Genomic DNA, 27,028 nt, shown 5'->3' with positions numbered 1-27,028 from the left:
ATTTCAGGATTAACTTCGTCCCCCGTTATCAATAAATACGCTCGTATGGTATGAGGTCAATATTTTATAAAATAATGCAGTCGCACGGTTATATGTTTGCAGCTCCGATCCTGTAGCGTTGCATTGAATTTAATTAATCTAATTGCTATTGGAACGTTGGAACAAAATTAGTGAGAATTCGACCAGCGATATAGATTATGATACAGAGAAACTTTCTCGTTTCGTTCGAAGTTAGAATTATTTAAAAAAAATGAAAGAAGGACAAAGGTGATCGTTCGCAGTAAACTCTATTTTATATGAAGTAGATATCATGATATATTATAATTTACTAATAATTATATATTATATTAATTTAGATGTTCAAATATTAATTGAAACACTTCTAACAATTTATATAATAAATGTTTAAGGAAGATGAAAGAAATTTCTTTTTCAGAGGATCCTATTTTATGCAAATATCGTAGTAGGATGTTGCAATGGCTCAAAGTTACTTCCACCCACTGAATTTCCATCTGCTAACAATTCCATATACAATTTTGCGGTTTACCACTGCCCATTGAATTATACAGTCAACGAACACGCTACCTTCAACTTCCAATTTCGAAACTCCCATCTACTTTTCCTAATTTCGAGCATCCCCCGTAATTTGCGACACACGGCACCTCCTATATCTTCATCAACGAGAACAACGAGCAAAAAGCGTTGTTGTTCGGTACTTTGAAAAAATGTATGACCTTATTTCCAAAAGTAAATTTGCTCGTTGTTTCGTAAATGAAATTATGAACTTTAAACCAGGAACAATTTACTAGATGTATTACAAAATCATAGTTGATATTGAATTAATTCGCTTGTGCATTATGAATCTCGTTATCAAATGCTAATTTATTTACAATATAGGATACTTTAGTAACGATTACACATATTGTAATATAGTCATTTAAAAATAATTATTAGAAAAATTAGCAAGAAGAAACATCCACGTGCGTATATTATTCTAATCGAAGGATGTTACGGTATATGGTTCATAACTATTCAGTACTAATTCAACATGATCGAAATAGGATAGTTGTTAAACGTTGAGTCAAGTTTACCTAAATAATACCGAGGTTTATCGAGCTCAGGTGAGCTCATGCTATCAGCTAAATCCTATTAAACCCTCTTAGATTCTAAGTAGATATTCCTAGGCACCATCAAGCATTATCCGATTTCTCAAGATATCGGACTTCTACAAATCCGCTAAATCTGTCCAAGTATTTCTAAATCTTCGAACGAGTCGGCGAAGCAGCCACACACTTTAAGAACTCTATCTTAATTTCAATTTTTATGGGCCATTTAAATCTATATCTAGGGAATAACAATTCTTGCGTAGATGTGATAAGTTTTTAATAAATCCATCTCGTATTCTTCGCTATTTTCTTTCTAATATTGCAAAAAATTAATCACCTAACGTTTCTTTAAAGTATATTTAACAGCCATTGTAAGATCAATTACGTAGAATATTAGATTAAGACATTTTGCAGATTTCTGTAATTCCACCTAATTTTTTAACACGTGTTAAAAGTGATTCTATTTTTTAAATTGCTCGATAATGTTACTAATTTCCAATAATCTAAATTTCCTTAGATCGTGTTTTCGTAATTTTGATCGAACCTTCGAGAATATCTTAGAATTATGCTTTCACTGATTCTCGCTGAATCTTGAAACTTTTCTACGTCTGAACAGGTTGCAGATGTTTTCTAAAGTAAATTAGACTAATTGTACTCTGGATGTTGTTTGAAACACCAAGATTGTGCCTGTTTCGATGGTTTTTACTGAACGACTATGTTGCTGTTTCGATCATACTCATCATGGATTCCTAGGATTTCAATAGTTCGACGAGCGTCTGTCAAAGTTCTTCTGATTCTTGGTTAGTTCGAACGAACTTCATCGATGTCAATCGAGGATGTCAGGTCACGTTTCAGGCGGCTAACCAGATTTTAAGTTTCGCCAAGTCCATCAAGACTTTAACAGAGTTATGCAGAATTTCAGACGATACTGAGATCTCTTTGTGACTTCAGCTACTTTTCAGATAAATATAAAAGAAGATTAAATTTCATTAACTTTAAATTCCTGTGTTTTGTTACGTTATTGGAAATGAACACAATTATCGTTATATCCTTCTCGATGTTTGATATACTTTACTTCTTAAAATGTAACAAAATTCTAATATCGTAACAACTTTCCGATACATTTTTTATTCGTTGGGGAATACTATAATTTCCTTTAACGTGATTCGACATTTGAGGTGCCAGAATTTCCATTTGAGTTTCCTAAATGTACAATATTTTTCTCGCATACTGAAAATAGCGAAAATTAATAAATATAAACAAAATAGTGAAAACTAACTTCTGCTATTATATTCAACAGAGAAAAACGTCCATACTTTTACAAGGTCAAAAAGTTACTAATGATTATACCAATTAATGGAGATAGTATTTTTTATAAATTCATTTAAGGATCATTCAGAGTTAACTAGTCCTGCTAGTAAAAAATTTAAGGAATGACACGATTAAAATAAAAATAACACGATCATAGTAATGTTGTTATGCTTTTATCTAGAATTTTAATAAACACTAGAAGCGGTATATCACGCAAAACTTGTATTCAGAATTTTTATTTGATCTAAACGACTTACTAGCTACTTTGAAAGGACGATTCATTTAGTTCACAATTCCTCGTAAAACATTATGGCAGGGAGTATTAGAAAGAGCTTAGTAGGCCAGATAGCTCCCTGGTAAAACGTACAATGATGATAGAATCTCTTTGTCTCTTAAGTGGAAAGGATATGGCAGAATGCCAACAAAAAAGGAAAGATAATTGCTCCTTCTGTGTGACGCGGTTAAAACGAAAGGTGTGCCAAAACGAGTAGTCGAATATAGAGTTAAAAAGAAGAAGAATAGCTGAGAATGCGAGAATCGTATTATTATCAACCTTTCAAACTCTGAAAGAAAGAAAAGAACAAAAATTACGTTTAACGCTCTGTGATTGCCACTTTAGATAAGATTAAATTCGTGTTAAGTGGATTACGCTTTTCGCTATGAAAGTTTCACCAGACTATCCAAAAAAAAAAAAAAAAAGAAAAAGAGAGAAAAATAATTCGAAGGTGAAATTTTGTACGGTCGCCTCTCTGTAATTTATTTCACGGTGTTCTTCCATTTTTGCCGGAACTTGGGCTCGAAGAGAGAACTTCAAACTCCAACGACGTTTTAGCATTTCTTCGACTTCTTCCGTTCTATTCATCAGGCTGAGAACTATGTGAGAGGTTCAACTTGATGAATCTGAATCGCATTTTCGGAACATTCCAGCAATAAAATTTCCATTTTAATAGAATGGAAAAATTTACCAGTTGGTACGGTATTTATGCCGAGAACTTTTCGTCGGAGATTCTTCTTAACATCTCTTTGCAGTTAAAAATAAACAGTCAAATACGTGGGCAATACGTTGCCTTTTTAACGCACTTTGGACTTTTCCAACATTCTATATTGCTTAAAAATGTATTGTATATTTTTAGAAATTAGAAGTTGGCATATTAGAAGAATAGAAGACAGGAAACTTCTATATAAAGCACATTATTTATCTATGGAATTCATATTTTTAAATACGAGCAAATTGTAGGTTTTCAAATCAAGTTCTATCAGGTTTCAGCTGAAGATGAACGAGATGCTGCAAGAAGTGTTGCGCGACCTTCAAACATACTATTAATTAAACGTCCTTTAGTAGAACTTTCTAACAGAATTTGCCCAGTATATGTAAAATATATATAACAAATATTGATTTTAATACGCCACTCTATTAGAATGAGAGTAATTAAACATGCGTTTAATATGTTAACTAAGAAAAACGAATCAGGCTATCGTGTAAATTGCGAGTCATTTATTCGTCCAGCAATGTTCTGTTACTGGCTTGTAACAAATTGATATAGTTTTATTAAACATATATTTGTTAATTATATATTATTAAAAGAAAACATAATTACATTCACCTCCATTAATTCAATAATTTATCCCCATAAGTATGTGATACATACGTAAGGTACAAAGCATACCATTCGAAAAATGAAGATGATCTTGAAAATTCTAAATTTATTTCATTCAATGATGTTTCATGTATCAGAAATAGTGTGTTTTTCGTAGACAAATATTTACAAAATTTAGAAACACAAAGAAAAGTGATTCCAAACGTACCGTTATTTACATTTATTTCATTTACCATTAACAATAGCCCCTTCGTAACTATAAAAGTTCCTTCATATTTTCGCATTACGTTACCTTTAGGACACAACTATTTGTAACGCTCCACAGAATTCACCTTCTATAAATCGTGAATTGCCACGTTCAGAAGAACGTGTTGCCCGTAAGAATCAAGTACGCGAACATGAACAGTAAGAATCTATGATTTTCTAGTGATTCTAACGACAACACGTAGCTAACTGCGTTTTCGAAAAGTGCCAATTCGCTTGGAACGTCGTCGAAAGTTTAACAACCCCTTAAGAAGGCCGTAAACTTTTAAGGGCGCGAACGAAGCTACACGGTCTGGTGCATAAGGGATTCGACGTATGGACGTTTACGTATAAACTTCCACTTCTACCAGCCTTTAACTGCTGTCAGTACGCCTAACGTATACATGTCGATATACATTTGCGTTACGTAAGATTTTACGACCGGTGGGCCAAGAAAGTCGCCAGATATAACCGAACGTTGCTGGATATCTTGCAGTTCGGAGGAAATCGATGTTTCTATGGTAGTTCTCATCCTTAGTTAGTAGATATATACATAGGTACATGCATCACGAAAATGTAAAATAAACGTAACGTTATTATCGTGAGAATGGCCATAGAGAATAGCAATAGTGCTGGGTCTGCTGACTTTGCTGTCGAAATTTACTGCAGTTATTCGTTCGTGCAGGGAAATCGTGTTAATCGAGGCGAATATTGTATCGTCAAGGAACTTAATTGATAAAATAAACTGCAGCAATTAGTCTGTCCAGTATGGCTCTTGTACTGTCGCTATTCAAGATATTTCTAATCTCATTAACTGTAAAAAGGTTAAACGATTAAAAGATGTAAAGACTGAGATGATTAAAATGGGACTATTTAATTCTACAGCTTTTTACTCATATCTTAACGTCATCGATATTGGCTTTAAAGCTAAGAATTATTATACGAAAATTTGAACGAATAACATTATTTTTGTTACATCTAATGTCATTTCCGCTATTGTTTCGCTTTATTGTCTAATTATCTCTTCTCTTGAATGCCTCGAAACAAAATTTATACAATCTTGCCGTAACTTACGTGAATCAGTTTCAGTGCTGCATGGAAGTAATAATTAATTATGTCTGTCAGGATATTCGATTTCACTATCTTCCATAACATGATATTGGATGCTCGAAATTGAGAACATCACACGGGACAAGATTGGTTCGAAAAGTCCTTTCCATACACGATATCCCGTTAGATTTTCATAAAATAATATCGTCGCAAGCTCTTCGCTATTTGGTATGCTGTTTTTATTGCGCGACGTTCAAAGTAAGATACTTCCACGATCTTCTCGCTGACTAAATTTTATCACGTGAAGGAACCCGAAAGTATGACACAACGATGGAAGAACATCGCGACTTCTCAGTTTTATATCCCACGAAATATTTATCTTAATAAACTGTACAAAGCACACTTGCCTCGATAAATTTAAGAAATTCTTTCTAACAAATCGATCCATCGAAGAAGCTGCACAACACGCAAGTAAACTGTTCATAGGAATTCTAATTATTTAATAACGGAGACCATCTCGAATACCATTACGATGTATTATACACGTCGTGTACTTGAAGAGTTTAATAAACTTCTCTCGACAATCCAATAGACTAAAAAGCCTTCGTTACGTGCATGTGAACGATTCATAACGACTCTAATCATTTAATAACAAAAACCGACCCAGATGCCATTACAGTGCTGATATTATACACTTTGTGCGTATATGCCTAATGTTACTTGTTTATGCGTCTCGCAAAACACGAGTCACGGATCTCCGTTCAGACTGGTTGACACAAGGGCAAACTATGTTCAGTCCCAGTTATTGCAGCATCCTACAGGCTGTACCCTCGTCAGTCCGGTTAAATTCCTGCATAATATTCCCGGAGGCAGGCGTTGCTTCTTCGTTTGTCTAACGCGTCTATCATTAATGCCCATTTGCTGGCAAATTTATTCGACAATTACGACCATTATTCCGACACGATTAAGATACATTCACGTCCCACGGACGTCTTACGATTAACGACCATCGTCTAACGATCGATGCGTCCCTGTTTCGCGCGTTAACTACTGGCTATTGAGATTTTCTATCGGACGTTTAAATGACGTTCGTAAATTGGAAATTTTGATGGACGCGATATTGACGTTCGTTTTGTGAGGAAAACTTGGAATGATAGACAGCCGATAATGATTGCTACCGTGATCGGGTTAATCGCCTGTAAGGGCGAGAAAGTTTAGTCATCGCGCAATGTTTCAGGAATATTGGTGAAAACGTGGTCTCTTAAATCTATCGTTTAATTTGGTAACTAACTTACTTAAGAATATGGAAAATATTCGTTTCTCAGTTTTTAATAGAATGTTCTATAACCGATCATTTTTCTTCCGATCTTTCGAAAGCGTAAATAGGATATTTTTTTCGTAAAACAATGAAACTAGAGATTTTATTTCTAAAAAAAAAGAAAAGTGAATTTTTGTTTTGTTAGTTTGAGGAACATTTGTAAAGATGATACAGGCGAGAAGAGAAATAGAAAAATTCAGATTATTCTGTACTGTTCGCCTTGTTTTCTTCACCGTAAGTTAGTTCTAGTTTCTCCGTATTTCGTACCAGAGATTCGATAATTGTTTTCCGAATGCTGCCGCCTAAAATATAGGTACAGCTTGCAGTCGATTGGCCAAACAATGCGTATTCCATGGAACACGTAAAACGAGTGTTATTCACCAGCTGCGGAAACAATACACGAGGAGCATCGGGTTTGTCACGTGCAGATGTGACCAGGGTAAACCATCCGACTCGTATTCAGCCAGATTGCACGACTTAGCCAGAAGCGACGTTAATCCAGTTGTTTCGCGGTATAAACAGAGATTGAGAAATTTCAGGAACATTATGAAACTTCTGTAAAGTCATCTTACGCTACATTAACATCTTCCCTTATTGTCATACTCGATTTTCTCGAATTTGGAATTATTAACCGAAGTTCCATTTAACCTGTTTCCCAAATTTAATTTCTCGATCGTTAGCGCAAAGGTTCTTCGATTTGGCCTTAATTTCAAATTATTTTTCTTCGCATTCTTTGATTATCCTACTAATAGGTAAACAATGGAAAGATACAAAAATAACGAAATACATTCATTTTACTTGTAATTCTACGTATATACGTATGTAAGCATAGTTATTCTTAATTCAGTTTAAAGACAGTTCTATTAAACTGTTCGTTAATGGCATTGGAAAAATACTTGGGATTTTTAATACGATAACTGCAGCTTACGTTTAAATCAAATATTACCTTTTCTCAATAATACCTATACATGTAAACTGCACATTACTGCAGCGCTATAGCTCGAAGAAGATATCGAACAGGACAAAAGTCTATATGACTTCTATTTCTATCATTTTTATATCCGGTATTTATCATTGAAACGACTTCAATTAGTTACGGCGTATTCTGTGTAACTACAAATTTAATATAGCTATATTTTATATTTAACTCCATAAGAAGAATCTAGGAATCTAAAAGAAATTATAGTATCCAGTTCTCTTCCTCTTTCTCTTTCTCTTTCTCTCTTTTTCTCTCTCTCTCTCTCTTAAAATAAATATCTTTCATTTAAATCGCTCCGATCGATAGAATCTTTCGTCGTCTTGTGAACGAAAAACGAACCGTCAGAAAATAATTACAACGTAAGTCATTCCATCCATTAATCACGACAACCTAATACGAAAAACTAATCTCCTCTTTGTCATTCTATCTCAAGATTCTGGACAAAGTATTTTATCATAGGGATGATCGAAGAACGATCGTTCCAACGTCCATGAAAGGGTAGAGAAATAAAACACGCGGCTGCGAGCAAGTGAACGACGATGTTACTGGTGTACGCCGTTTTTCAGGATGGACGTTCAAGCGGCACAGAAGAACGAGAGCTTTTATCAGTGCTGCAGCGGATTCTGCATCGACCTGCTTCAAAAGTTCTCCGAGGAAATCGGCTTCACTTATGAGCTTGTTAGAGTCGAAGATGGGAAATGGGGCACGCTAGAGGTTGGTTATAACGAATTTTATCCAGCTAACAATTATTATCGAGCATTTCCGATAAAATGGATCTTCGTGATACTTATACGATATATGAAAAAGTGTAAAAGATATTTTTAGATACAGAGAAGATTGAAAATATTAAATAATATGAATATATAGACATATATATGTTTATGGAAAATTATTAATCACAAATAGATTCTACAAGCATGAGAACTGTAAATTATTTATAGATATTCTGCTGAAAATATAAGAAATCGAAATACAAATAGGAAATTTTGCAAGATTACATAGAACGTTAATAGTTAAGTGAAATAACAGGCTTATTGTTTCGTAATAAACTGGATTTAATCAAAACGATTAGGAATATGGACGGCGAGAGAACCAATTTTTTGCTTCACAATTAAATATCGCTTTATTCCACTTTAATAAAATTTGATATTCGTTTTATTTGTACAATGACTCTCATATAACTCGTATACGTTCCAAATATTTGTATACGTGTTCCAATAGCCCTCAAACTTATATATAACCTTTCACAGTCCGCTCATGACTCAGTTAATTTAGAAATTTTACAAAATACACGTACCATACAAGCGATATTCAAGATATACACGACGTGAAATATACATTTAACATCTTTCAACTTAACAGCTTTCAAGAACGAAAGGAACATTCGATTAGCCCCAGCGCGACATTCCGCTTTAGATCTTTGTTTGTTCGATTAGGAAATTAATTTTCTAATGAAAAGTGCTTCTGTCGAAGATCCAGATAAGATTTAATAGATCAATGTCTATCAGTCAATTATGTAATCTTAATCCCAACGAATAGCAAGGATTTAGTTTCAATAATCGTGGAAGTAGTAAGTGGAACGTCTTTAAAGTTGGACCGGGTTAATACAGCGGATCTCGTTTAATCCGAACGTTCAGGATTTAATACTTGACGACAGTATCGATGGAACGACTGTATAGATTAATTTCGCGCGTAATTCCAACTCTATCCATTAATCCAGAATCTGCAACGAGCGCGAAACAATTGAGATGTATCGAGGGCAAAGTGTCCTCGAGTTAGCCTGGCTCTTTCATTGTGTTTATTTAAATATGACTGAGCGTTTGCATGCGGACAATCATGGGTCCTAAGCGAAACATACTTCGAAAATATAACCTTCGTACATACTTGGAACCGCTATTTATCGCGACATTTTATCGACAAAGTCTTTTCACTAATTACAAAATTATTATAACATTAGGCTTATCAAAATGATCAAAGCAGTCAATTGTTATGATAATGTTCCTTCGAGATTTGATACGTTATTTTTTTTTTTTTTTATCAACTTTATAGGTTCTATATTTTATTTTATAGATTTACAATAATTGCGTACATTTTTGAGGATTTGGATATTTACTTTGCAACGTTTAAAGCTTGTTCTCTCGTAACTCTTCATACATTTTATTCCTTTGATATTTCATATTGTATTCACTGGCAGTTTCATTGTTACATATATAATGCTATATATAGTGTAGTTAGAAAAATTTAACAAATGTTTACCAAGCTGGACAAACTGTAAAGTACAAATTAACTAAATAAAGAAAGAATATACAGTCTAGAATATTACATTTGTGGAACTTTTCTGTGTACATATATATTACATTAGAACGTCAACTAACGTTTTCCATAGATGATTGTTAAGTTGGGACGTCAATTGGTATATTATGGCGTCAAATTGTTAATGGAATTTTCTTACAGTGCGATAGTTTCTGCTGGAATATTAAAATTATGCGATGGAATTTATAATTTGCAATTACATCAAGTTTAATGTTCGTCGTTCTGTTCGTAGAATGGAAAATGGAACGGTTTGATAGCTGATCTGGTGAATCGGAAAACGGACATGGTAATGACATCTTTGATGATTAATTCTGAAAGAGAAGCCGTGGTTGATTTCACGGTACCGTACATGGAGACTGGTATCGCCATTGTTGTGGCTAAGAGGACTGGTATAATATCTCCCACTGCCTTCCTTGGTAAGTGGTCATAAAGATCTCATTAAACGTTAAATGGTTCATAAAGAAATCTCTTCGGATCCTAAATAATATATATTAAGAATTAACATAGAAACATGCTAGATAATTATCTTTTTATATTAGTAATTAATCGTATATTATTGTGACTACATTGAATTTTTATTGTTTCCAACAAGAAATAATATCTAATATGTAAATATAAATGATATAAAATATATTATCAGTAAATAAAAAATATTCATAGAATCATCAAAAACAAAGTTTCATTGTAACTATGATTGAAATACGTTGTTGAATCAGAGCTTTCAATAAAATTGCTTCGAATGTTTTACGATCACCGTGAAACATCCTGTTCTAAAATTTCGGAAGTTTAGTACAGATGCTATTGAGGAATAGAGGGTAAATTCTAGATAAACAGCAGTAAACGTCGATCAATTCCAGGAAATAACTACGCTACTCACTTAGAAGAGAGTGCTTCTCAAAGATATTTACAATAGTATTGTTCTGCGAAACAGGATTAACAGATCTTTCCAAATTTCAATCAAATTACTTAACAACGAATTTGTTAATGATTGGAAGAGAAAATATTTTTTCATTCAATTTTATCAACTCATGTGTTCTACGATTCTATAATTTACATAAAACTCAACACATACATATATTACATATTGATACATACATATATCGATTTAATAATATCAGTTTCATTAATGTAATGATATAGTTAACATAAGTAACACTATTATACTATATATTCTTCGAAATCATTTAAAACGTTTATTACTGTTTATTACTCAATCTCGTTTTATTCGACAGAACAAGAAATCGATCCTTCTATGGCTTCTTATAAATATACATATTTAACAGAATATTTAACATAATATTTAGTATAGCTTGATACATTCTAGTATTTAATATAAATATACATATTTTATAAAGTAATTGCCACAAATGTTTTTAATTAACAAAGTGCGTTTCCCTATCAAAGTAGCGATACTTTTTATTTTTAGCAAATAAGAAATTCCAAAGTCTATTGGGCATGCATTGATACAGACATTAATACACGTAGAATAAATATGATCAATACATTCAACGTAATACGAAACAATTTTATTATTATTATTATTATTATATTATTCATTATGGTTTTCAGAACCATTCGACACCGCCTCTTGGATGTTAGTTGGCATCGTCGCCATACACGCGGCCACGATTATGATACTACTGTTCGAATGGTTGTCACCATCCGGTTTCAACATGAAGGTAAACCCTTCAGACGCTGCGCAGAAACCGGTACTATTAATTTCGCTTCTTATTAGCTATGTATGTTTTCTCGTCTTCAGAGCACGAAATCCTTATAGAGCAAATTACTATATCGGACAATACCATTAATCTTAACGACACTCCATCCCTGCGACAACAAGAAAAAGAGATTGATCGTGGGAGAACATTCTTTCCACGTACTTTCGTGATGATACAAATACCACGCAGTTTCCCCTTTTTCTTTATTCGGAAAACACCTTAGTCTCATTTTACTTGTCAATAAAATTTAAAGCGTCCGTATCACTTGACATTTACGAGCGTAATTGGAAATATTTCGTCTGCAATAAGTGAATATAATTTTTATTTAGCGAAGAGAGATAAAGAAGGACACTTTGCATTTTGTGAATTTTTTTTTAATCATTTCTACTTCCTAAGATTCATTCCTAAATTTGATTCTATGTAATTGTCAAGGGTGATTTATATCTTCTTTAATCTCTTTCACAGAGATTTAAAATTTCCTATATCTTTCTGCTGTGAACTACTTTTAATTCCTAGGACGCGTTTTGAAACCTGTTTCTCCATAATTTTCAAAGCTGATTCACGTTATGTCTCTCCATCTTCTCTTAAAAATTTGAAGTTTCTCCCCTTTTCTTTCTCTTTGTCATAAATTATTTCCAATCCTTGGAATTCATTTCTAACTATGTTTCCGTAAAGTCTTCAAAATTAATTTATATTTTCTCCACGTCGTACTTAATAAAACTAAATCTATAATGAAATTAAGTATCTCTAAGATATTAATCAAACAAATTGCATGAAGAAATATGAAACGTGAACATTACAGATCAATTCACTGGCACAACTTTGAATGCTACTTCTAAGATCTAGCGAACCATCCGCAACTTTAAATAATTTTCTAGCATCGAACACGATATCTATCTATCGGATATCTTCACAAATATTCGCAATGCATTCTAACACAATATCTTCCTGTCACTCGCTTTCGTTTAACCTTCTCACTGAATTCTTGCACGATTTTATCTAAAATCTAACGCAGACCAATCCCACACCGTAGATTAGAACATTTTCTTATTATTGCAACGTTGTCGCTGTATTGGTTGTGCAAACGATACGAAATGAGTTCGAACGTGGCTGATTTATGCTGGTTGCAGAAGAATCCATCGCCCAATCATCGGTTCTCCTTCTGTCGGACGTACTGGCTGGTCTGGGCCGTATTATTTCAGGCAGCCGTCCATATTGATTCTCCCAGGGGATTCACAGCCAGGTCGGTAAAACAATTTCTATCGACAATTAAAATCCTCGCACGTAAATCATATTCCCCGGAAAGCACGGTAAAAGGAGAGAACTCACAAAACCTATTAACATGTTTTCTCTGCATCGAAAAAGGGACGAAGAGAGGGATCAAAGGGATCACAAGGACGCTCGACAGACGCCCATATCATCGACGAATTTGCATGAACCGCCTCTATTTCATCTTCTATGTTTTCCCTTCTTCCTCTTTGTATCTCGAAAATAATGTGTGATCAATTACGACTCGAAGATTCTTAGTAGAGTATGCGATCGAAGTATCTAAAATCGAATTTGTTATCTCTGATCTTTAATAATTTCAACGTATATAATAATTCAAAGTTAATTAACCACATAATTGAAACTCTTAAAGTCTTATCCTCTGTTTTGATCATTCTGTACGTTAAATCTGTAAAGAATTAAATGATATAGGAATTTGAAAACCGATTCGTTATAATTCAGAAAAGTTGAAAGCTAAAAGAGACTTGAAAAGAGAATTAAGAATCGATTTAAACACGTTCATCGAGGAAAAAGACACTATAGTCATATCGATTAAACTTTACATGGCAATGTGACGTTTCATAGCTACATGATAGTTGCGAAGTACCATAATTGGCGTGTAGAGGATGCAGCCAGAAACGGTTTAAATCATAAAGATTATAAGGCGGATTCGGGCGGCATATACCGTGCCAAGAAATTGTATTCAACCACAGTGTTCGCCACGAAAAATGAACATTTTATTTCTCCAGCACACGTTGGATTCAAGTGCGTCGTATTCATTGGATTATTTTGTGCGTGCCCCATTTTCGAAAACTTTTACAATTTGACTGCAAAATATTTTACGTTCCTCGATGAACGGGCTGCATTTTCAAAACGAAGGGAAACGATGTAGTAGCGTTGAAAATATTACGTAGTGGAGTATGTGAAACGAATCTGGTGAACTCGCAAATAGAATCCTCGAGTGGTGTTACGTGTTAGTACCGTAAAACCTAAGGCTTTTGAAGCATGCTATCGTAAAATACAAAGCAAAATGTGAGCTACGTAAAATGCACGCAAAAATCGGCCTGTGCGTTAAATTACGGTACACTGAAACAATGAAAATCCACTAAATCCAATAAAAGTCTTACTAGTGAAAATTTAGAATTACAGATAACGCAACTGTGAATTGAACCATAGAATCCTCGACTTTCTATACTTTTGACGATAAATAAATCTTATGTAATTAGTAACTTTCTTCCTATACCAATCGAATTCTTTCTAAAGTTCTCTATTTTCTAGATATTTAATTTCAATTCGTCAAAAAATTTAAATTTTTGTGCTTAAATAATTGTACCAAATTTTAATATGATATATGCAAATTTTTCTTAATTCTAATTAAGACAATTGTTCGTTCCTTTTTCCATTCGTCCAAAGATACAAACTTTTTTCAGATATCGAGGAATTTAATTTTTCCATTCAGATTGTCAGTTCTTTTTTTTTTTCTATGCTGTTACAGTTTTCAAGAGTTCGTCAATGGCGTTTTGATTTACTTCACAAGCGCTTCTAATTTTGAAAAAGCGAAGAAACGAACCATTCAGTATGAAATTGAGTAAAGAAAACCCGCTTAGCATAAAATCGAAAGATCTTTTAGGAGTGCGATTGAACCCAAGACAAGTTAAACGACGTGGCAGAGCTAAAAATCTTTTCACAATTATCGATCGAATGTATGTCGCTTCACCAACGTTTAACGACATTCTTGTAAACTCAGATTCATGACGAACGTGTGGGCGCTGTTCGCCGTGGTGTTCCTCGCCATTTACACTGCCAACCTGGCCGCCTTCATGATCACGAGGGAGGAGTTTCACGAATTCACCGGTGTTGACGATCATCGTTTGTCCAAGCCATGGTCCCACAAGCCTATGTTCAAGTTTGGTACCATACCATGGAGCCACACTGACAGCACTTTGGCAAAATATTTCAAGGAGATGCACGCGTACATGAAGAAATTCAACAAAAGCAGCGTGGCTGAAGGAATCGAGGCGGTTATCAGCGGGTAAGAACGATTAAATGACGTTGTTTCGTCCCGAAATATATAGAAAAAAGCGTGAGGTCTTCGCCGACGAAGTTTAGAATAAAATTTGCGACGTAATTCAATCGCAAAGGGTGGCTATTTTTGAAGTTTTGGTACGCAGATTTCGTGAATTTATTGAATAGATTTATTATCAGTAGAATTTTTATTTATGAGAAATTTAAAGATGTGAAAATACTACCTAGTAATAATTAGTAGGTAAAGACAATTCTCTGCATTAGTTTTACTTAGGTATATTTACGAAAATCATTAGTTTCTTTAACATTTTTAGTTCCTTTCACGCTTAATAAATGTGTTGTAAACTCGGTATTTTCAGAGAGTATTTTGAAAATGGTTTGCAATGGTTCAGCCGAGCTCGAGCACATCAAATTGATTTCAACTTTTAAATATGTCAGATTCACCTGCAATACACTTCTTAGTACATTCATCGTGTATTTATAATCAGTTAAAATTAAATGTCATTTGTTCTTCAATTTTCAATTCGTTTCTAGAACAAATAGTTCTATATCTCCAGTTCACATAAAAAAAAAAGAAAAAGAACCAAGGACAGATACGACACCTCATAACGTATTAGTTTGCTGAATTCGCTGGTCCTAAAATTAGAACTCGATCCCTTAATCGCGCTAAATGTGCACGAATTATATATACGTGGTTCGTTATCGAAGCTTCTGAGCGAAGTTGCTTGTTTAATCTCTGTGAACTAGTTCCCACCTTGCCACTTTGCTAGTCTCTAAATGGTGTTGGCAGCTTTGGGAAGCAAAAGGTGGAGTGTTCGATGTAAATTATGGCGCAGATGGAAAAAAGGGGGATTTTTCTAACGCAAGGTCATAGGATGAGCTTTCAGCTAAATTTAGAATGTTACGTGGAGAGTTCACTTTTCAATAAAATTTCGATTAAACGAATTTACAATATTGGACGAAACGTTGGGCGTTGGTCGTGAACATTGCTTTAAATTTCATTGTTATTTGAGGGTCTCGGTTAACTTTCTCACAGTTTGCACAAGAATTCCGTTTATTTCCTTATTATCTACTCGTCAAAGAATGTAAAGTTTCTTAAGTAACCTGGTTATCATAGAAATTTCCTCCCCGTTCAATCACTATCTGCACGATCCAAGATAATCAATCTTTTGCAAAGAACTTTCCTTGTTTCGATTATCAAAGTATATTGAAATTTATAACTAACCTAAATCGTTCGGTGTCGATATCAACGTTTCAGAACGAAAATCGATAAGATAAATCAAGGAAATTTCCTATAGAAGAATTTCCTTGTTCTTCGATAGAAAAAGTTGCAGCAATGTAATTGAGATAAGAGTGGAAGATCATTCTACGTGAAAGAAATAAGTTTAAAGGTTCGACTCGAACGATCTATCGTGCCATTCGTTCGATTCCTTTAAAGTTTCGCTCCTCGTTTTTCAATTTTCTCAGTGACATCGTTTCCTTCTGCAACAGAGAAATGGACGCGTTTATTTACGACGGAACGGTCTTGGACTATCTGGTAGCGCAAGATGAGGACTGCCGATTGCTAACTGTGGGATCTTGGTACGCAATGACCGGATACGGTCTCGCGTTTTCAAGGAATTCCAAGTATCTGCAGATGTTCAACAAGCGCCTGCTCGACTACAGAGACAACGGTATCGGCATCTGCTCACTTATCGTCTGCAATTAAATAAAAAATTATTTAAATACGTACATAGATTCCATTCGGTAACTGACACAGAATATTTTCAAGAAATTGCTGTGTATTTTGTTATTTTGTATATTTTCTAGTCTCGCATATCCGCATGATATTTCGGCATTTAACCCTGGAAGAGAAAATTGTAATTTTTAAGACTGATAAAATTTTTATTTGTCGCAAATGACGCGTATGATTATTAATTATTGATCAAATGATACGTTAAATTATTAGTATTAGCCAAAGCTTGTGTTAAAGAAATATTAAATAATGTTACCATTATAGAAATGTGCACGATGCTTTCTCTTTATAATCCAATTCACACAATTCGTCCTTTCTTACTTAGTTTTCTTTACCTAAAATTAGAACTAGTTACAATGAATAAACGAAATTATAATAAAATAATTCAAATAAATCTTCTTATAAGTCGAAGTTGGAATTAACGTGTTAAAATTAGAATAATATTTTGCACAATTTCTGTACATTTCATATCATAAAAGAAGAACATTGAAATTGCAGGAGACTTGGAGCGTCTGAGACGGTACTGGATGACAGGTACATGCAAGCCAGGCAAAGAGGTACAAAAAAGTAGCGATCCCTTGGCGCTGGAACAGTTCTTGTCCGCGTTTCTCTTATTGATGATGGGAATTCTTCTGGCTGCAGCCTTCCTACTTCTGGAACATTTGTATTTCAAGTATGTCAGGCAACATCTGGCGCGAAGTGACGGTGGTGGTTGTTGCGCACTTTTCAGCTTGGTAAACCGCTTTTCCTAAATACAGTTTGTCATAGTTCGATTTTATTTCCATATTATTGATATTTCTATCGATTTTATTTTTATATTGCTTCTTTTTGCGAAGAAAAGAGTCCAATTGTCACGTTCGTATTCCTACATCAACAACGTCTACCACGTTCTACAACAATTTCTTCCTCATTTTAAAAATATTCCTATGAAACCATGTACGTGTAAGGTTTCGTATAACACTTGTACATAAAGCTATCTAATCTTTTTTTTTAAAGAGCATGGGAAAGTCGCTGACATTCCGTGGAGCAGTCTACGAGGCGCAGGACATCCTGAGGTATCATAGATGCAGGGATCCCATATGCGACACGCATTTGTGGAAGGTGAAACACGAATTAGACATGGCGAAGATCAAGATACGACAGCTGGAGAAGGATCTGGAGGCTCACGGAATAAAACCCACCCAGGCCAAGTACGCTATAATCATAATTCATTCGAATTACCGTTACTCTGCGAATAAGAAAATTTTATATTATGTCTGCATTACAGTTAAAACTCTTGACCTTAGTTCATCGAAGAGGATCTCAAAGAATGTGTTTAAATTCGTCGAAATTTCTTGACAATATTTATCTGCTTCTCTTTTAATTCTTCTAATATATTCTTTATTTCGAATTATGTGTTATAGATGTAACGCAAACATAAGATTCTTCTAATAATTAATAATTAAACTACGTACATTTTTGCATTTATGGGAAATTTTAATGCGAGAAAGTCTATAAAAATGTACGAAATATTCAACCAATAGTGTTAGGTTGTAACATATGAAATGTCTGACTTTTAACAGTTCATACTACTAAGCTTTAAAAAAAAAAAAATACTTTTGCTTGGAAATGTTGAAATATTAAAATCATACATGGAAAGGAAAATTCTCAGCTTCATATCGATGGCATACGACGGCATATGATGATACATGAAATTGCATAAACATCTGTCGTCTATGGTCCTACAATTTCGTTACATATACATACGCAGGAAAGAAATAATCAGGAAGACAATTGATTCCCTTCGTACAATAGCGACGTACTTTGAGATCCTTTCGATGATTGAAGGAAGAAGTTCGAAACAAAGGGCAAAAGGAAGGAAACGTTCCATCTGTGACAAAAGAAATTCACGTGAACGAACTTTATCTAGACTATTCGATACACATTCGCTTCCTTTGAAGCACCACTCGCTTTCGAAACGAAGTATCTCGCGCTGCAGCTCTTTTTTTTTCTCCTCCGCCAAATTCCAACAGACCTTTGTTCTAGAAAGCTTTCCTTTAAAGGTCGACGCCTCTTCTGCCCGTTTACGAATACGATTTCGTGAAAGCGGAAGTGGACCCGTAACGACAGATCTACGCATGTTACTGCATAGTTATTTCACCTGTCCTCCGTAAGATCTACCAGGATTCAATCTCGATTCACGTTATTTACATTTTCCGAGGGAAGTTTCTACGTACAAAAGGACGATAGAAAACAAATAAAAAAAATAAGTCCATAGAATGGTATGAAAATAATATAAAGTGTTTAACGATGGAAATATATAAATTCTCTTGAAAATTCCTCGAACGAGATTCTCTAATGGACAATTAACGTTCGATTAATCGATAAAACGTCCTACACAATGCGCAGACGACAGAAACTGCGGATCGAGATTAAATCTTCAATTACTTTCTGACGTCACTTGGAGCCTGGCTCGCACAGCATGCACTCACCTACGAACGAACACGTATATACATTCGTATATACAGTCGTGAGATGTATATATATATATATTAATTGTATATAAACATACAATGTTCGTGTATATACATCCGGACGCATATACACACGAGTACGTTAACGTCGTGATATCGCCACGAGCGATGTTGTCATTCATTTCTGGTTATTCTTTGTTTCCTGAAGCTACTGCCGATCGTGAGTTTAAGACCTCGTCCCTTAGTAAGATGGTTTCCCTAGAGAACGTAAGAAGAACAGCTGTAATGCCTTTGGTGGCGATTATTATTGACTTATACTACTAGTGTTGCAGAATGAAGAGCTTATAGAGGTTTACGATATTTCGGTTCGACTGAAACAAAATAGATTGAAACTATTAGATCACCGTAAGCATTTACTTTGACAGTTCTTGAGTATGACACCTAGTACATGAACTTGTATAACTTGTAAAGTTTAGTTTGCATGGGTATTTGGTAGATATACATAGTTGTTTGTTACGGTATTTCAATTTGATGAAATTATACATATGCATATAAGATAGATACATAGAATAATTGTAAGAAGATAACTGCGTTACAGTATTTCAAACATTTAAAAATATTTTTCAAATATAAGAAACAAGAAATGTTACTATACACGATCTATTCTTGGAAAATAGTTTTACGTTCTGAATTCTACTTTAGTTTATTTCCAACAAATAAATGTCCTTTTCTCAAGTATCTCTAAATAGGATAATGGACTCAGATTTACAATTACGAAGCAAGATTTGTAGAAAATGTGTAAGAAGATTTCTACATCTTCAGAGAAACTAACATGTAACGTCAATCGATGATCTTAAACTTACGATCGACTGTATGTTTTCACCGTATCACGTATGAGATATGTTCGACGGCAAATTGGCTTCGAATTTTCGTCGATATTAAGAGTTTCGCCCGTGGACACGGAGGGTAGATAGAAGAGGGAAACAAAATGGGGCAGGAAAACGTAGGAGAAGGAGGCGAGAACGTATGTCGCTCGTACGAAAGCAGAACTTCTCAACGACACGAGATCTCGGAATAAACTTCCGTTGCTTCCAGCTAGAAAAGTTTACACTGAAAACTTCGACTCGGATAAGCCCGCAGGTGTTTGCAGAGAATCCAGGTACATTGTTTGGACCAATCGCGAACGTTGTTTAATCGAACTTGCCGGCAACAGCCGATCCGGATCTCGCGATATTCGCACCCCGTGTAAATGACGAACTTTCCAACTTTCGTTTCATACCCTTCCGGAAATACAGCAGGTACTCAATTGTGTTTCAACGGGATTTGCTTCTCCAGATATTGGGTTAGATAATCTGAGCGAGGAAAAGAGAAACCGCAAATTGTTATAGAGAAAGGAATTTTTTTGAATCGCAGTTGAACATCGAAATCGACGATGGAAATCTAAATTTGAATTTGCGCTCAAGTTTTCACAAATCGGATATTTTCAGTTCGAATATTTGAAATTAAGTCGGTCGTCCATAGGGAAACTTATGTTTGTACGATGATAGATAAATTAAATTGTCCCTGTAGAAGCTTAATAATTTTTGCTGACACAGGCTTTCAAAAAATGTACAAATGTCTGTGATATGTTACGTAACCATCCCTTAAGTTAGTTGTTCTTAAATTTATTCAATAGAATTACAAATCGGGGGAAAGAAATTTAAGGGTGAAGTTTCCTACGGAAGATTCAATTTGTATTTGAATGGAATTTTAATCGCAATTAAGTTCGCATTTTTCGATTCCAATTTAGATTTAAATTTCTATTGAAATCGTTAAAGTCGAATCTAATATTAAATTTGCAGATGTAACTATAACGTCAGTATGAGAGTCGAATAAGAAAATTAACATTTCATAAACTGAACTCTGCTTCGACTTTTGCCAAGTTCTTTCGTACAAACAGAAATACGAAATTTCTCTCTTGTCAACAAAGAAAATGAAACGAAAATAACAGTCGGCGAGACTTCAAACGACGATTTCGTATATTTCGTCGAAGCTTCTTTCCTCGAATATCTTCGGCATTTTCCAAATACTATTTTCCGCGTTTTAGAATTCTACTTCGATATCTCTAGCGCTTTTCACGGGACTCTCTGCGTTTCTGAAATCGCGGAAAGATAGGAAATCCTAAAAAAAGCTTAACAAAGGCATATTACACGACGAGAAAGAGAAAAAGAAAGGATAAAAGGATCTCTTGTCGCTTGAGACGTGTTGCTGGTACGCATTAAGGGGTGGTTGGTGGCGATGGACGATGGTAGAAGAGAAGCCTGGCACATATCCACGTCGGCTTTTTTAAAGGAGGAAAACCGGAAGTCTCGGCTGGTGGCGAGGATGCTTTCAAAGCTCGGATCGCCATTCACAAGCGGAGTCATTGGCGGTGGAAGCTCCGCATCCGCTACCGCCATACTTCGATTCGTAAGTCCGCAACGCCCAAAACACGTAAGAATACTCGGTGACGTAGGAACCAGGGCAAATATTTTTCCCCGATGTGTCCTCGAAATAGAGTAACTTCTCGAACGACGATTTTCCAGCATTTTTCATTTCCCCAAAGAGCGCTCGGTTTCTTAACATCCCATCAAATCCTTCCACTTTGCTATTCCTTTCTCGTTTTTACATTCGATAGAACGTAATGTTATAAAAAGATTCCGCTCGATATAGTCGAATAAAAAGAAAGCACTCTTTTTATTACAGAGTTACCTTAATCCAATAAAATTATTGGAAAAGAATCTCAGTCAATTTTATTATATTTTTAAGAACACGCGGAATTGGGTCCTAAAATTCCTACTTGCATGATGGATCTGTAAACCAACCCCTCGTTTCGTGTATCCTCGCGTTCTCGAAATTACATCGCGAAGAAACAACAATCGCAGTAGCTGATCTCAGCAACAAAACGGATCTCCCTTAACTTCCGCCAGCAACGTGATTCGCGAGATGTACTTACTGGGTCACGGATAGCCGGTATTTGGCAGCGGAACAAGAGGGAGCAGAATCAGTTGCCAAATATCCGGAAAAATTCACGCTTGTTTGTCCGTCAGCTGGTGTCGTTTCGAGGCGTTTGTCATTTAAAAGTAAACCGAGCGCCACATAGCAAACAGAGAAACCGTAACATATGGTACAAGCATGACATCTGGCACATCTGTTTAACAGGAAACGATATTGTCTTTCGGTCGGGACCATTTCGTCGACACGTTTGAAATTGTAAATCGTTTCGTACAAACAGGAACGTCTTTGTATAATAAATGGAAACAATACTGTGAGGTCGTAAAATTAATTATTAATTGAAGTTTGCAGCTTCCGATGACTCAACGAATCGAAGATCTATCGAGGGTTGTAGGAACCTGGTTAAAGGCCGTGCGATCTCAATTCACAATCAATTTTTTCTTTGTGTACATCTCAAATAATTTGTACTTTCTCTAATTTGTAGATCTAATTCTGAATTGTGGTTTATTTCTCTACGGAATAAAATTTTTCGTCATGATTTTGGTACTCAGTTCATTTCAAATGTTATTCAAGAATTTCGCACCATAGTAGCTCAATAAATCGATTCACTAGGGCAGCTACTTTTACGATATCACAGCCATCAAAATTATTAACGAAATTTTACAAGTCACGGGCTAGAAGTTAGCGATGCTAATAAATTGTCTCGCGTAACAGTAACGACATTCGCGATAAAAAGAATTAGCTCTAAAATTCGCTGTGTCAATTTTACGAATCACAAGCCATCTAACTCTCCTTCTGAATTTTAATTCTGACTACAGATTGGAAATAAAATCTTTCGGAAGCTCCGATTTTATGACTCCATTATCGAAGTACGTTGAAACGTTTGAAAACGACACGTTGAAATATATTATACAGCCTGTTACGGCATAATGTGTACGTATTTTAAATTCAACAAAGAAAAATACAAAGATAAAATTTCAGTTTTCTCGGATATTTTCAAATGGTTGACAGAAGATCCTAAACTAAGTGGCGCAGTGCGTACGATCCCAGTTGCTACTCGAGCTGTGACCTTGCTTAACTAGATGCTTTAACGCTAAAAATTATATCGCTCACCATATCGCCTTCCACATATTACCATTTATCACGACAAATGGACGTCGATTTCAACGACAAGACCGAGAACCGCTTGAACATTCTCACGTTACTTCGTATTCCACCGCGACTCTAACGTTCTATCCGGCTTTATTTTCGAAAAGCAAAGGTTCCTACGTCGCTTTGGTAGAAATTGTCTTCGAAGTGCACGTGAAAATCGATGAGTCGTTAGGTGGTGGTCGTTTGGTCGACTTGGTAGTCTTTTCGCGTAGTAAAGAATGGCGAGAACGAGAAGGGAATCGGGAAATGGCCATTCGAACGTCGATAAATCCGTGCACTGTTGACAGAGGGGAGCAAAATCGATCTCGCGAGGCTTGTTTCTGTACGATCTCCCCGGTGTCTTTTCCGCTAACGAGCCACATTATCCCCGTGTCCGGAAACCATCTTGTTTTTCTTCGAAAATATCGTTGTAGAGGCTATCGTATTTCTTGCTTTTCCTTTTCGTAGCTGAAATGGGATTCGAACAGCGACGCGATGGCACAGAGATCGAATGTTTTGGATTCTTGTTAGTAAGCATCTGTCGAGTCTCTAGTTTGACTCAAACTCTAGTTTGAATTTAAATCGGGATTTTTTAATTGGCGAATTTACGAATGGAAATTTAGTTTGAATTTAAATTTGAATCGTACAATTCTGATATAGATTTAGATTTAAATTTGAATGCTTGGCTTTGAATTTAAATTAAACTTGAATTAAACTAGAATTTCATTTTATATGGACGATTCGTTCATTTCCTTCAACCTTACTTGTCAACGCCTTGGATAACAAAACAAAATTAACTAAAACAAAATACTTCAACTCGAATTTAAATTTGGATGCATGAACTTCAATTTAAGCTTCAATTAAATTGGCATTCAACTTTGTATGGACAATTACAGCATTTCTTAAAATATTACTTGGCAATACTTTTAAAAATAAAACGATATCGGTTCTGATCACTGGAATAATGTTTTTTTCGAGTAGCACGAGTCTTACGTGGCGGAAAAAGAAAATAATAGGACGAAGCTTCGCGAGGATCGATGATAACGATGTAAAAGTTTGAAGGATAAGAGTAGAAGTAGATTATCCGCTTCGCTTGGTAGTCCAGAACGTCTGCATATATTCGAATTATTCTTCTCTACTTTTATTGCCTCGTACTCTTCCTTTCTTCTTTTTTTTATTTTTTTTTTTTTTATCTTCCTGTACATTTATCTATTCACTTTGTAAACTCGTATTTTCGTATCGTATCGATCTACTTTTCATGTGCTCGGAAGCATGGCATGCGAGTTCAACGACAAGTTTTCGGTAGACTCGTGACGACTGTATCGAGAGTGCATAGTGGAACGATAAATCGTGCGCGATGGCGTTAAATGAACGGCACAAGGAGCCATCGATTACGATTGAGGAAATTCCTGTAAATTAGGAAAACACAGGGAGAAGAATGTAGTACGGCGATCGAGTCATTTGTCCGGAATGAGTCGTCTAACAATGGAATCTGAATGGAATGGAATCTGAAATCTGATATTTCACTCGTTCCCTGATAACGCGAAATTCTCGGGGCTGAAAAATTCTGATATTGAAACATTCCTGTCGTTATACGATGAATTCTATGCTAAAAGACTTCTCTATTTGTTTAACTGGTAATATGCAATCTTTTTTGTACAACTATTAAATAAAAAATGCTATATAAAACTTTCTGCAAAGAAATCAACGTGAAACGTATATAGAAAAGTATACAACAAGTATTATAAGTATTATAATACAAGTATTATAAGTGTTTAAAGAAAGTTACGATTTGTTAAATATTTTAGAAAGGAAAGTCCCTTAAACTAAATTGCCAAAATGACAAATTCGATATGCTGACGACATTGATAATTCCAACGCTAATTACGCAAACTATTCTATACGACTAACGTATATCTGTGATTTTCGATAATTTTCAGAAATTGTTTCGATAGTAATTATATTACATCGACTTTACGAGTTAATTTACGTAAACCTACGGTGGCACAAATCCACTCAAATTGAACTTAACAAACGTAAATTCGATCGAACCAATTTCGAAGTAAAATTAATTAAGCATAGAAGTTCCTTGCCGCGAATGTATCCTTTTTTGAAAGTATTCGAGTAGGAAACGAGTGTCCTTTATTCCGTTTGAAATTAGCGTAACTTGCATCCGTGACAGGAGTGTCTCTGGTCAATCTCAAAGCTCATTTCAGCGAATTGCTGCGGCAAACTCTCCTTGCCTCGATTAATGCAGGTTGCTGCACTAAAAAAGAACCCAGGTGATTTTCCCTTTGAGAGCGTCCAAATTTCACGCCACAAATTCCCCACGAATTTGTGGCACTACGCTGTCCGGAAAGTCAATGAAACTCAACGCTTCTCTTCATATTGACCCGCTTCACGAACTGTTATAGTTTCTCTAGCACAAACAATATTACATCACTCTCGTGCATTATAGAGCGCATTATAGCGAGTCTCCTATTATAAACCACGCCGTTTTCTCTGTACGATGTCCTAGTCCACATACACGTTGTTCCTAGGCGTTAAATTATGACTTGCAAGTACTGAAATTTTCCTCCAGAGAATTAAACTTTCCTCGTCTAAGGAACGACGAAATGTAGTTGAACGTATCCTTCTAACATCTGCGTAACTGCGTTTGCAACGACGCTATAACTGGCCTTGTATTCCTTAAACGGAAATTTTCAGAAGATATTTGAAAAATACCATCTTCGAATGCAGGAATTAAAAAGGTTGCTTCTTTTGATTTAAAACAAGAATCTTCACTGGATCTTCTTCCGTTTCGTTTCTTTCAGCATGAAAATTCTAGACTGTTTCGGTGATAGAATCGTTAAAAAATTTGAGAAATCGACGGATATCGGTTTAAAGTTAAACGTGCTATAGCAGAACGCGATTCTATATTTTACCACATTCTTATCTCGACACGAACCGATGCATAATTTTTTACCTAATTTTGAGGAATCGTGGATTTAAGTCAAAGCCTAAATAATTTTCTGCTCTATACTTGCTTTGGAAACTGGAAGCACGAAACGTGGAAGGAGAATTATCGAAGAAGGAAAGAGAAAGCAGTCGAATTAAAAGCCGGTGCAACTAGCATTTCGTCAAGAAACATACGCTACGTTATTTAAAAATATTAGAGACCAGGAGAATACTTCAGATTCTAATATTAGACGATTCACTCTGTATACGTCTCTTTGCCTATCTGTTTTCAGGCAATAAAATTGTCTTCTCTCCAAATTATCATACAGGGATTCTCTTGAATCTAGATTCATCGACGCCATCGATGTTGCCAGGCCTAGGGACATGACCAGGAACCACGTGGTCAGCACGGAGTATAGCGACAAATTTTTGCCTCCACAGATCTACAGGTAAATTTTACGCAAGAAATTCAAACTTTCGCTAACAGTGATATTAGATCGTCCGAAAAGTTTCTTTCGTTTTATAAGGAAATAATGGATGGACAATATTTTCCGTTTTATATTATTTTATCGAATTACGTATGATCCATTTTATTCTATCAAAGTAGAGATCACAACGTTCGACAGATTAGGTTGTTTGTAAAAGACGTGTCTGTAAAAGAAAGACACTTTTCGGACGACCTAATATTTGATACGATTTAATTAATATCTCACATGAAGTTCGATTATAAACAAATAATTGCTGCATCATCGTCCTGACACTCATCGTTGCATTTATACTTTAATCTGTTAATTACTTTCTCGCAAGATATATTGCTCCTACAATTTAATAAAGTTATTGAAAGAAATATCAGGGAAGCTGACCTGTTTATT

General features: G+C 35.1%; 1 protein-coding gene across 16 annotated transcripts in view; it reads left to right on the top strand.

The window, feature by feature from the left end:
- The window catches only part of LOC122568968 (glutamate receptor ionotropic, NMDA 2B), a 349,490-nt gene that overhangs the window by 315,099 nt on the left and 7,363 nt on the right, over positions 1-27,028 (top strand). For 4 of the 16 annotated variants that reach the window (XM_043729354.1, XM_043729352.1, XM_043729353.1 and 1 more), the window contains 10 exons: positions 8,172-8,319; positions 10,151-10,334; positions 11,488-11,627; positions 12,767-12,879; positions 14,650-14,934; positions 16,419-16,600; positions 17,161-17,396; positions 17,659-17,852; positions 21,447-21,563; positions 26,486-26,605. In XM_043729354.1, the coding sequence (XP_043585289.1) occupies positions 8,172-8,319; positions 10,151-10,334; positions 11,488-11,627; positions 12,767-12,879; positions 14,650-14,934; positions 16,419-16,600; positions 17,161-17,396; positions 17,659-17,852; positions 21,447-21,563; positions 26,486-26,605 (1,719 nt within the window). Of the gene's footprint in view, positions 1-8,171; positions 8,320-10,150; positions 10,335-11,487; positions 11,628-12,766; positions 12,880-14,649; positions 14,935-16,418; positions 16,601-17,160; positions 17,397-17,658; positions 17,853-17,929; positions 26,610-27,028 lie in introns of those variants that run through there. The other 12 variants (XM_043729355.1, XM_043729365.1, XR_006317280.1 and 9 more) reach the window with 11 other exon arrangements.

Source organism: Bombus pyrosoma, linkage group LG7, assembly GCF_014825855.1.
Source record: "Bombus pyrosoma isolate SC7728 linkage group LG7, ASM1482585v1, whole genome shotgun sequence".
Lineage (NCBI taxonomy): Eukaryota > Metazoa > Arthropoda > Insecta > Hymenoptera > Apidae > Bombus > Bombus pyrosoma.
Note: the sequence above shows the minus strand (reverse complement) of the source record. Positions and strands in the feature narration are given on the sequence as shown.